At 40.0% G+C, this 12,053-nt stretch overlaps 1 protein-coding gene across 2 annotated transcripts in view; it reads left to right on the plus strand.

Moving 5' to 3' along the window:
• Positions 1 to 11,194, plus strand: part of brwd1 (bromodomain and WD repeat domain containing 1) — a 32,147-nt gene extending 20,953 nt beyond the window's left edge. Inside the window, exons 26-42 of one of the 2 annotated variants that reach the window (XM_056241642.1) lie at positions 905 to 1,029; positions 1,661 to 1,743; positions 1,821 to 1,932; positions 2,019 to 2,080; positions 2,282 to 2,437; positions 3,718 to 3,838; positions 4,194 to 4,319; positions 4,409 to 4,478; positions 4,554 to 4,607; positions 5,110 to 5,235; positions 5,644 to 5,796; positions 5,895 to 6,064; positions 6,174 to 6,316; positions 7,353 to 7,490; positions 7,586 to 7,906; positions 8,012 to 8,152; positions 8,686 to 11,194. In XM_056241642.1, coding sequence (XP_056097617.1) covers positions 905 to 1,029; positions 1,661 to 1,743; positions 1,821 to 1,932; positions 2,019 to 2,080; positions 2,282 to 2,437; positions 3,718 to 3,838; positions 4,194 to 4,319; positions 4,409 to 4,478; positions 4,554 to 4,607; positions 5,110 to 5,235; positions 5,644 to 5,796; positions 5,895 to 6,064; positions 6,174 to 6,316; positions 7,353 to 7,490; positions 7,586 to 7,906; positions 8,012 to 8,152; positions 8,686 to 10,097 — 3,513 coding nt within the window. In that variant the 3' untranslated portion in view covers positions 10,098 to 11,194. Of the gene's footprint in view, positions 1 to 904; positions 1,030 to 1,660; positions 1,744 to 1,820; positions 1,933 to 2,018; positions 2,081 to 2,281; positions 2,438 to 3,717; positions 3,839 to 4,193; positions 4,320 to 4,408; positions 4,479 to 4,553; positions 4,608 to 5,109; positions 5,236 to 5,643; positions 5,797 to 5,894; positions 6,065 to 6,173; positions 6,317 to 7,352; positions 7,491 to 7,585; positions 7,907 to 8,011; positions 8,153 to 8,685 lie in introns of those variants that run through there. The other variant, XM_056241644.1, reaches the window with a different exon arrangement.
• The last annotated feature ends 859 nt before the right edge of the window (positions 11,195 to 12,053 follow it).

The raw sequence follows: 12,053 nt of genomic DNA on the forward strand, positions 1-12,053 counted from the left end.
TGTTCTTATTTAGATGCATTCATAAGTGCTTTGTACAACTTTGCGTTGATCTGATTTTAACAGTATCACTTGTCAGTAGCTATGTTTCCATCCACATATTTTTATTTTTATGTCGCATAAAATTATACTGGATGCAAAATGCCAAAATGCTCTCAAAATTTTAATGCGCAAAAAACGTATATACTAAATTAGGGTGGATAACTTTTTATTCGGTTAGAAAACATGGCTATAAACCTGCGAGGAGAAACAAATTAACCGAATTGATTCCTGGGTGCGCAACAAATAAAACTCATGTGACTTTGCCTCAACAGATCATGTGATTGTAATACCAGTGAACCAATCTCATCGCGCACCATCTAAAATACTGTTTTAGTCGTGCTGAAATGCCTGACCCAAAGTCTTCAATCGGAATGATTTGGTATAATTACCTCCCAGAACTGTCTTGCACGATTGCGTTCCCAAACACCAGCATCCGAACGCAAGATAACATGACGGCGTTTATTGCATTTCAAGTCATTTATTATATAGGAAAGTCTCACCGACTTCACCTGTTCCAACAAATGTATTATTCTATTAATGATACTTTGTGCCACAATCCCATGAAGTAAAGGTTTTGTTCCCTTGAGCACATGGGATGGAAACGATGCTTTGTCCGCAAATGTTTTCTGCCAATGCAAAGTTTAATTCGCAACATAGCTAGTGCGGCAAGGCTATTTTTATTTGTCTGCATTTATTTGTTGTAGTGACCGACAACAGGCTACAGATGCTGTCTTAAGGTTCTATTTCCTTGTATTTAACCATGAACATTACTTTATAAAAAAAAAAAAAATGCATGCAACTCAGATAACCTTTAATGTTTTCAGCAAGTTTGGCATTAAAAATATAAATCCTATGTTTTTACCAGGACCAAGAGTTTGTGAAAATAACAGGGATCAAGTATGAAGTCTCCCCTCCAACCCTATGTTGTCTGAAACTGACCCAGATTGACCCTGGAACAGGCAAAATAACAGACCGAACCTTTTCCATAAAGTAAGTGCTGGCAAGCAGTGCTGGGTCGATTACATGCACTTTTTAGTCCATTACTAAATACAAATTACCTGATGAAAATTGTGGTTAGTAGCGTAATTACAGAACTAATGTATTAGTAGACTCATTACATGCAAAGTGAGATATTTCAAGCCTTTATTTGTTATAATTTTGATTATTGTGGCTTACAGCTTATGAAAACCCATATTCAAAATTAGAGCATTACATGAAATCAATAATAAAAAATAAAAAAGGATTTTAAATACATAAATGTCGGGCCTCTGAAAAGTATAATCATGCATATGTACTTGTTTTGGGCCTCTTTTGCATGAATTACCGCCTCAATGCGGTGTGGCATGTATGCCATCAGCAAAATATTCACATTTTTTTTAGTTTCACCTGTATATCATTACACATTTTAGGTAATATAATACCTTATAAATACAATTTTACCACAATAGGAAGAAAAATGAGAAAATAAATGTTGAATCTGAATTACGTAATCCAGATGACATGTAATCAATTTCTACACAGCACTGTGGGCAAGATCTGATATAAAATTTAAAGGTATCTTTCAGATTTTTTGTGTTGATTTTTAAACAAAACCGTTTGTTTTGGTGCCATTTTTCCTCAGATATCATGATATGGCGGATGTAATTGATTTTCTGGTGCTGCGTCAAAGCTACGACGAGGCGCGGAGCAGAGTGTGGACGTCAAGTAAGTAGGAGGCATGACCTGAGAGTTTGTTGTGGTACTCTGCATCAATTCAGTCACGTCTGTTTCTGTTTCCGTAGATGATCGGTTTCGCTCCGTGATCGATGACGCCTGGTGGTTTGGGACTATAGTTTGTCAGGAACCATATCAGTCCGAGTATCCCGACAGCCATTTTCAGTGCTTCAAAGTCAAGTAAGCCCAAACCTTGTTTGAATTCTTGGGAGCTGTTGCATAGATCTTAGGCATTGGCTGTGATTTTTAACTCTCTGATTTTGCAGATGGGACAATGGCGAGACAGAAAAGCTGAGTCCATGGGATGTGGAAGCCATTCCTGAAAACGGTACTTCTGACCACTTGAGCTTTAGCTTAAACCAGATGCACTGTGTACGATTTTTGCAGCACATCAGCAGTCGTCGCACTAAATTCAGGGTGTTTGGTGTGTTTGTTTACTCCTGCATTTCTAACAGAAAGGTCATTTTGTTATTGTGTTTTAATAAAGCAAATGGTCTGTTTGATGAATTGAGTTGTTTCCGTGCTGCAGCTGAACAGCCGGAGTCGGAGGGCGCGGGGGTGCCGGTGACGGACGAGGAGATGATGGATATCCTCTATAAACCTCAGGGGGGTGAATGGGGGGACAGGGGTCGAGACCAAGAGAGCGCACGCATCATTGCAGGCATAGAACAGCTTGTGACTGTGGGTGCGTTTGATTTTGCAGTTATCCCTATTCTTTACATTATCTTTATCAATTTTGTGGCATTTCTTTAAAGGTACACTGTTACTTTTGTTCCGCTAGCGGTTGAAAAAAACAAAACCATGCATTTTGGTTGTGCTTTGGCGCTGCGTGACTGTTAGTGAACTACATATGGCAGTTTATCTGTTCAGTTAAATGGCTTACTCACATGTTGAGTAATTAAAACACCATCTCCACGTCGATTATACAGCATTTCAAATCCCTCAGTTCTCGCCATCTCTGAAAAGCCAAGCCAATGTTGGTTCTTGTTTTATTACGAGCTCTGTCGCGTTCCCGTTTCACCAGCAGACGCTCCTCTGTTGGGCGTTTGTTTAAAACGGGTGATTCCCGGAGTTTGGAGATTTACCTCCTCCACGTCAAGCTTTCTCACTCGCTGTGACGACTAACCTCTGACACTCACACACCAGACACACGTCAAAGTAGCCGGAGCAACTTCTCTCTATTTACGGATATGACGAAACAATCACGAGCGAGTGACATGTTCGCAGTTCCCTGTAAAAACCATCCTGTCAGATCTAAAATATAAACGCTTATAATTGCTTGTCATAGGTAATCAGGGTAAGACAAATATATTTTGGAATGATTGATGTATTTTTAATTTTAATTTTGAACAAAAAAATTACAAAGTGTACCTTTAAGCAAATCAGATTTAGATGGTCTACAAGGACTTAAAGGGTTCGTTCACCCAAAAATTAAAACTGTCATTTTACCTCACCCTCATTTCGTTTCAAACCCACAAGACCTTTGTTGGACAATTTGTTATTCATAATTTTTCTTCTTCATCCATTGAAAAAGTATATGTAGTTAACATTTTCAATGCAGCAAAAAGTTCATAAAGACATCATAAAAGTAATCCGTATGAATAGAGCGCTATAATCCAAGTCTGATGAGACCTCAATGGTTCTCACTCGTGTTTTGAGCTCCCATTTGCCGTATTTGATGTGCGTTGATCAATGTTTAAAGGTGAATAAAAGCCTAAATAAATCTGATGAACACTTGGGTTATACCACTTAATTCATTTGGATTATTTTTAAAGCTTGAAAATGTTGATGAGAGAATTGTAAAAATATCTTAATTTGTTTTCCGAAGTTGAACGAGTCAAGTCTTATAGGTTTGGAACGACATGAGGGTGAGTAGATGATGACAGAATTTTCATTGTTGCGTGAACTAACCCTTTAAATGTTACGCCCTGGCTCAGCAATGTCAATTCCTGTCCTTTTGAACAGATATCACGGCACCTTTCTCTGGTCCGGTCGACCTTGCTCAGTATCCTACATATTGTGCTGTCATTGCATATCCCACTGACCTGAACACCATCATACTGCGGCTCAAGCACAAGTTCTACAGGTTTGTAACCTAATGGGTATTGTAACTTATAGGCTTTTATTCACATATGGACATTGATCAATACACATGCATGGAGCACATAACACTTTGCCTGTGGCAGCTCAAGCATACTTGCCTGAAACACAAGAGCAACCCTCATTGGTTCTCACACATCAAGCACGCATGTTTGCGCTTCTGTTGCACTGACTCCTTTTATTTGTGTGGAAAAGAGTAGTGTGCACATTATTCAAAATATCCAGAAAGAAATTGGAAAATATGGCTGAATAAATGAGAGTTTGGCGGTTTTATTTTCTAATTTCCCATATTTGTGTGTTTCTTGCTTTTGGTTTGCTTTAACATGTCGTGGGTTTTTTAGGAGGCTGTCTGCACTGATCTGGGATGTTAAACACATTGAACAAAATGCCAAGACCTTCAATGAGCCCCGCAGCAAGATTGCAGAGTCTGCAAAAATCATAACAAATGTTCTTCTGAAGTTCATAAGGTTTGTCCTGGACATTTGTGGCAAACTTCAATTTGTGATATTGTAATGTTTAGCTTTGTAACTTCCCCCCCCCCCCTCTCTGGCCACAGTAAACCTCACTGTACAGATATTATGGAGATCTATAACGCCGTTGAGAACATGGAGTACTCTGACGATGAGGTGAGTGTATTTGTTCAACCTGTATTTTCTCTTCGCTTTCCTGGAAAACACGAGATTAATTCACGTGGCTTTTAGGACCTGGATGACATTGATGCACCTGGACCCTCTGCTGGACAAAGACTTCGCCAGGTAGTGGGAGATATATTATGCATAATAGTGCAATAGTAGAGTTGTGTAATATGACAGCATGTACCCCACATTGGTAGAAATGGTTTTACAGAGATTCCATTACATAGTTAAAGGGATAGTTCACCCAAAAATTAAAATTATCATTGTTGTTCCAAATATGCATTAATTTATCTCTTCTGCTGAAGATATTTTTAAGAAAATGGGGAAACAAACAGTTGATGGACCCCATTGACTTCCATAGAATGGAGGAAAAAAAAGGTTAAATATTAAAAATAGTCCATGAACTGTTTGGTTTCTCCAGCAAAAGAAAGAAACTCATACAGGTTTGGAACAACTTGAGGATGAGTAAACTATGACAGAACTTTCATTTTTGGGTGAACAATCCCTTTAACATCGTAGTGTATAGGCCCCATGGTTAAAAATTGTAACAACAGTAATGAGAAGTTTGTTTAGATGGAAAAATGAATGCGTTTAAAGATGCTTTCTTTGTGATTTTTGCCAGCCATCAGTGGAGGTCGTACTGGACAGGGACGCATGGAAGGATTCCAGCAAACGTTTACTGAACTACATGTTTGAGTGTGAGGATTCAGAGCCTTTCCGGGATCCTGTAGATCAGGGAGATTATCCGGTAAGTCTCCAAAACATGACCACTTCCATAACAATATTCCATTGATTGTACTTATCTCTTTCCCTGACAAAGTTTTTTTTTTTATATATATATATATAAGTTGCCAGCCAATTTTTTTTTCATATCTTTGCATATTCATACAATAAATATTGTGTGGGCATCAATGTTATCCACACTTGAATGCGAGTAAGGTGCCAAAAAAAAAAAGAGCTGAATTAAAAAAGCTAATAAAATACCGTTTTTGTCAAAGACCACGTCTGGTTTGGATTCAGCATCTATGTTTTAAGTAATGTATATGTGAAAACAGAGGTGTCACTTCTCTGTAGTGTTAGGAAGTGCCACCTTTTTGTCCAAAGATAGTTAATAGTAATAATTTAGTCTTATAATACCGTGTCTCGGTGTTTCCAGGATTACTGTAATATCATCGACACGCCTATGGACCTTGGAAGTGTGCGGCAGTCTCTGGAAGAAGACCGCTATGAAAATCCCATAGACCTTTGCAAGGACACCAGGCTTATTTTCGCCAATGCTAAAGCCTACACGCCAAACAAACGGTCGAAGGTAACGCATTCATGTCTCGACTAATTTAGTCTTTTTTCCTCTTGTCTTTTTGTGTAATTCTTAAAGGCTCATTGATATCCTTGTGCGCTATTTTACAGATTTACAGCATGACTTTGCGACTGTCAGCGTTTTTCGAGGAGAATATACGCAAAATCATTTCCAACTACAAGACTGCCGTGAAAAGTAGCTTGAAGTTGCGCCGCAGTCAGAGATTCAGGAAGAAGTTGCAGCATCAGGACTCGGCTCTTTCCCACCAAGGATCCGCGCGGTAGGCCTCCACGTGTTTTCTCTTATTCGATTCTCCTTTATTCTTCTGTTTTGTTTTTTTGCCATGCAGAAGACAATAAACCTGTCCTTATTTCTCCTCGTGGCCCTAGTCAAAAGAGGGCTACTTTAAAGACTCAGGAAAATACAGAACAGTCTACAGCCAAATCTACCTCAGCCAAAGTGTCTGGACCAGAGCGCCGCAGAGTCAATGAAGCCAAGGAGAACTTCAGACGGAGCGGCTCATCTTCATCCGGTGAGACGGACCGTTCTCAAAAATGATTAATTTCCGAAATTAAAATATAAAGCATGAAAAGCTCATGGTCTTGCCACCATAGTGAACTTATGCATCTGAAGATGTTCTGAAACTGTTTGAACTTCTTTCTTCTGTGTGACACAAAAGTAGAAACTTAAGAAGCTTCTGAATCCTCAAATAAAGCAATAAAAGTTGTCTTTGTCAGTGAATAATGTTAACTTAAGTCTGCTTACAGTTTTCACCTCCAGTGACCTGCAAACTTTGTGACCAGATTTGTCAGTCAGTCAGTTGAACTCAAACCAGATCAGTCGTGTTGTGAATGAAACATTCTGCCTGGTTTTGTGAACTGGATCAACAGTTTCAACCAATCGTGTAGGGATGCAAAATTTATCGGCCACCATATCGGTATCGGCCGATATATGTTACTTTTTAATGTTATCGTTATCGGCCCGATAAGAAAATTTGGCCCATATATTAAAGCCAATAAATAATAGATTATTTCCTTCAGCTGAGGCACTTCAGATGCACTGTTCAACATGATAGTTTTGAATTGCTTGAAATATGGTTTGAATCACTTAAAAAAGGAGAGACAGCACATACAATTATAATGAGAATATTATAATTGTGTGTTTGGGACATGGCTTTTAATGGTGAGACTTTTGTTTTTGTAACCAGCCTCTCAAACATTATATAAAATTTTGGATTTGGCCAAATATATCTGTTATCGGCTTTCAAATATTAAGAGTTATCAGTATCGGCCAAAATATTCATATCGGTGCATCCGTACAATCGTTGTTCCTGTTGAATGCACTGTGCTTTGACAGGCAATATTTTTAGAGACCCACCAGGTGGAGCCATTTATCAGTTGACCGGATATTACATAGACAGATATTTACTTATCGGTTGTCTAAGTACTGGTAAAACGGATTATAGGTAAATCTCTGATTATAGGATGAACTATTCCTTTTATTACATGAGGCCTTTTGCACTTGATGTTCATTCCATAGTTTCTTAAGTTTGTGCTTTTGATTTATAGGGTCTGATCATGACAGCAAACAATCTTTGAGTCAGTCGGAAGAGGATGAAGAACCTTTATCTTCGTCTCGTGGCTTCAGACGAGAGACTAGAGCCACGAGAAGAGCTGCACAGAAAAAAGGATCCAGACGAAAACATGGTGAGACCCCACAATGTGTGCAGTTGGGTAGATATTTCAAGGGCTTTCAGTGAAAAAATGTGACTGGCTGGACATACAAATTTTATGCATCCTAGAGAGCCATGCCAAGATGAATGGGCACAGCAGGTCACATGAGCGCCAGAGACCACGACCCTGCAGTGACTCTGACCAGGAGCCTTCGCAAGGTTCAGACACCTCCGAAAACGAGTCGTCCTCTTCTGTCAGTCGCCGGCCCAGGACCCGCAAGACCGCCATGGCAGCGGTCAACAAGATGAAACTCATGGATATCCTGGAAGACGGTGACGGCTCGGACGAGGAGGGTCGTGGAGGCAGCACCCGTCCCGCAACTCGTGCTAGCAAACGCTCTGCTGTCATTCAGAGCAGCTCTGATTCAGACCAAGAGGAAGCTTCTCAGGGTATAAACATCTACATCGCTTGCCTTGAAATGTTTTATGTAAAAACAACTTCTTTCCAAATATCTCATGTACCTTAAACTCTTTTAAATGTTGTTCTTCTCATAGAGTCAAATGAAAGTGATGCTTCAGCTAGTGAAGAAGAGAAAAGTGGCGTCAGCGTGGACAGTGACTCGTCTTCTCACAGCAAAGAGGAGAGTAGACCTGCTGGGCGCAGACCATGCAGACGATCAGCAGTAGAGAAGAAGGGTATGTTTGGTGGTGTCGCCTTCATGGTTGAGCTCTACAGTCAGCATGAAATCAAAATGATTATCCATCAACTCGTCCCTCTTTTTCACTTTCCAAAGAGTTCATCTTAATTATGATAACTTGTAACTAGTCATAATAACTTGTTCAGCTTGTATAGCCTGATCACTAGGACAAAACCTTTTCCACAATTTGCTGCAAACTCCCCATTCTGGTAATGATGCCTCCTTTTCACAATCTAGTCAATTCCTGATGGACAAAAGTCCAGTTTTGTTATCATTAAATGTTGTTCCATTCAGAAGTCACATTAAGGTAAAATGGGTTGTGAATGTTTTATTTCTGTTTTAAAGATGAATGAAAGTCTTATGTGTTTGGGTCGACATGAAAATGAGTAATGGATGATGGATAATAGGATAGTTTTTGGATTAACTAACCCTTGAATGGTAATGAGACACTGACAAAGAAAGAAAAATAAAGAAAGGTCAATATATGGTGGAGGGGAAGTTGACTACTTTCTTCAATTTTTCCATTTTTAGAAACGTCTCCTTTCATTAATGGACACAGTACAAAACTACAATGGGAGGACAGTGAGGACAACTCGAATGATGGGGGGAGTCGGAATGAAAGTGTGAATGGGGAGTCGGACGAGGACCTCGTTGTCAGGCGGAAATACACCAGGAAGACCGCGAAAGCCTCTGTCGGTAAAATAAAGAAACTGAATGACACTGATGCCGAAGAAGAGGAAAATTGCTCCAGAAACCGACGTCAGAAACCTCGGCAAAGCAAGCAGGATCCTGAAAAGAGCTCTGAGGAAGAGGTCCAGGTTCCCAGAACTCAAAAGCACCCTCATCAGAATGGAAGAAAGGTGTCTGCGAAAGACCTGAAGAAAAGTAAAGCATCATCAGAGAGCTCAGATCAAGCTTCTGCCGCAAAACAAGTTACCCACAAAAAATCCTCAGCCACAGATGCATTTATGTCAACAACCCAGGACTCAGAGGAACTCAGCGATGTTTCGGAAGAGTCTGACCCACACAGGAAGATTATGAAATCAGAAGAGGATGAGAATCAAAGCGATGCTGCAGAAGAAAAAAGGTCCCCCAGAAACCGAAAACGGGCATCCAACGCTCGCAGGAAAAGACTTGACGAAAGGTCGGATGCCTCCAGTTCGGATAGCGAAAGAAAAGTAGACCGAAGGAGGAAAAAAAAGGTGGGCTCTTCCTCCGATGAATGGCCAAAGAGTGACGTATCAGAGGAGGAAAAGAAGACTCATCCAAGGAGGAAGCCTTGCATTACAGTTTCATCCAAGGGAATATCACTTCGATCTCTTCCCAAGAAGAACTACATTATGGAGGACTCGGATGCAGAGTTCAGTCCTGAGATAGAGATGCAATCAAAGAACGGAAAGGGCAAGGAGCGGCCCGACTCCCGGGCGAGGAAACCTTCAGGCGGCGACTCCAAAAGGAAACGCGGCGTCTCCTCAGAGTCTGAAGACACGGACAATAAAAGTAGCAGGACCAGCGATGAAACCGAGTGCGTGGAACCTCAACGAAAGAGTGCGAAACGCTTCAAGCGCTTGAGCGGCTCTTCGGACTCTGGGAGCGACTCGGAAACCAGATGCAAATCGGAGAACGGCCAAAAACTAACGCCTCAGGAGAAGAATCCCAAAGCGACCCGGCGACGGCGGAAACAAAGCGAGAGCGATAACGGGAGCAACGAGGACGCCAGCGACTCCGAGAGCGAGGAGTCCGGGGAGTCTAAATCGGACGCCAGCTCGGGTTCACGGAGCTGTCCGAAGAGAAGACTGAGGAACCGAGGAACCGCGAGGAAACGTCAGAGGGATGCTTCCGACGAGGACAGCGACGTGTCGTACGGGAAGCCCCGACGGGCCACACGCATCCGGACCAGAAACAGAGGCAAGCGGACTGTGAATTACCAAGACAGCGAATGAAGGACTCGGACGGTCGAGCCACGCTAAAAGACACTAACTGGAGACCTTGAAGACACTTGATTGTCCCAACATTAAAAACAATGGTAGCAGCACTGGAGTCCTCAATATACTGTGAATCAGTTCCATTCAGGGATATTTATATTTTCTATGAAAAACAAAACAAAAACTAATGAATTATAAATAAGATGTATTTGATCTACTGGTTTGGCTGTTCAAACCAGCCCCACTCTGTGATTCGGCCAACAGGAAAGACTTGCGTAGAGAAGCATTGTTTGCTTGGGTGCTATCCTAATATACCTCCTGATTAATTGAGCATATTTGCTGGCTTGCACTAAAAGGCACACTGTAATGAGGTATTTTATACACTAAGTCTGCATTAGAAACTCAGGGGTCAACTACGTTTACCATATTCTCAGACTTGCATTTGTTTTTTTTATTTTTAGTTCTAGGATTCTAGTGTCATATTGTCGACATGAGCATTTAGGTCCAAACACCCTTTACTAAAAATGAACAAGTCGCCTTCGACTCGGACACACAAATTCTGTATTATCACTGTTAAAGGGATTGTTGAGCCAAAATGTACAAACTTTTTCTTTTTTTTCTGTCATCCTTTGTGGTTCCTCTTTGTTTGTTTGGATTTCTTTGACCATATTTCCAGGTTTCTGAGAATCAGTCTGTAGCAAAGCATTGTATATTTAAATTCCTCTGTCAAGCATTAATTTTTGTTGTTGTATTCAATTAAAATGAATTGACATGCCATGAAATATGAATTGGTACCTATTTGCTAAGTACAGTAAATCAAAATGAGTACTTCCAGCAAAGTACTGTGATTTCTCATATTGGGAAGATGTTTTAGTGATCTGTGTTGCATACTTTCAGTATTAATTCCTTTTCTGATTTAACTTATGAACAGCAATGAACTTTTGTACACAGTCTTTGAATTGTGCATCGCAGTTTATGTAATGCAGTTGTCAATTGGCATTTTGCTTGATGTCTTTTTCATAAGAGCTTCTTTAATACACCGAGGATTTTAAGTCTGTTGGCCGCTGAAGTGAGAGATGGATGACCTCCTATGAATAAAGTACTGTTTCAGGTTGGAGTTGGAATTGGTTTTCTTTAACTTGATTTTCACTCCTGTTTTGCTTGAGAAATGTTTAAATGAGCTGATCCAGGACAAATGAAAGGCAAATCTTAATTCTTTTCAAGTCCTCTTGTGGTGAAAATCAAGTTTTTAGTGTTTATATGTTGTCTATGTGATGTTTTTAATATGAATTTGCACATAGTTTGTCTTGAAGCATAAGTCGACAGCATTGCTGAGTATTTTCTCCTTAAAAACTGCAGTGAACCAAAAACACGGTTTGAAATCGCTGGTGTTTCTGACGTCACAAACTACCTTGTAACCAATCAGATCAACGTGTGATCGTCAACGAGTGGATCACTGAGTGAGTGAGTGGAGGCGGGGCTCTTTTGCATATTCATAGAACCACGTATATTAAATGAGACAAGGGTGTCGAGTTACATTCAAGCTATTTTACAGCACGAAAAAAATAACATGTAATTTTGCTGAATAAAGATGAGTTTTAAGGGATAAAATTGACTACAGGGAGACTAACAAATATAATTGCTCATGATTACATGTACACAATTTAATGATCAAGTCCATATTTAGTTAAAGCATTAGATGCTCTGTCATTATTGTAATGCTATCTAATTTGTAAGCAACACCATATACGCTGTTACTTGATTTGTGCATATGTAGACGGATATAAATTAATATTATTCTGTTACAATCGTTATTTAGGTGTTTACTTGTCCCAATAATCTGATTAATTCATTCACATGGCACTTGCTTTATTTAGGTTTCTAGAAACCAGAACATTAGCTTAATCAGGTTATGGCGATTGGCTGTTTATGTAAAGTGGGATTTTAATAAATTCTGATCAATGCCAGAATAAT

The sequence above is a fragment of the Rhinichthys klamathensis genome, unplaced genomic scaffold (assembly GCF_029890125.1).
Source record: "Rhinichthys klamathensis goyatoka isolate OS25496 unplaced genomic scaffold, OSU_Roscu_1.1 h1tg000657l_1, whole genome shotgun sequence".
NCBI lineage: Eukaryota > Metazoa > Chordata > Actinopteri > Cypriniformes > Leuciscidae > Rhinichthys > Rhinichthys klamathensis.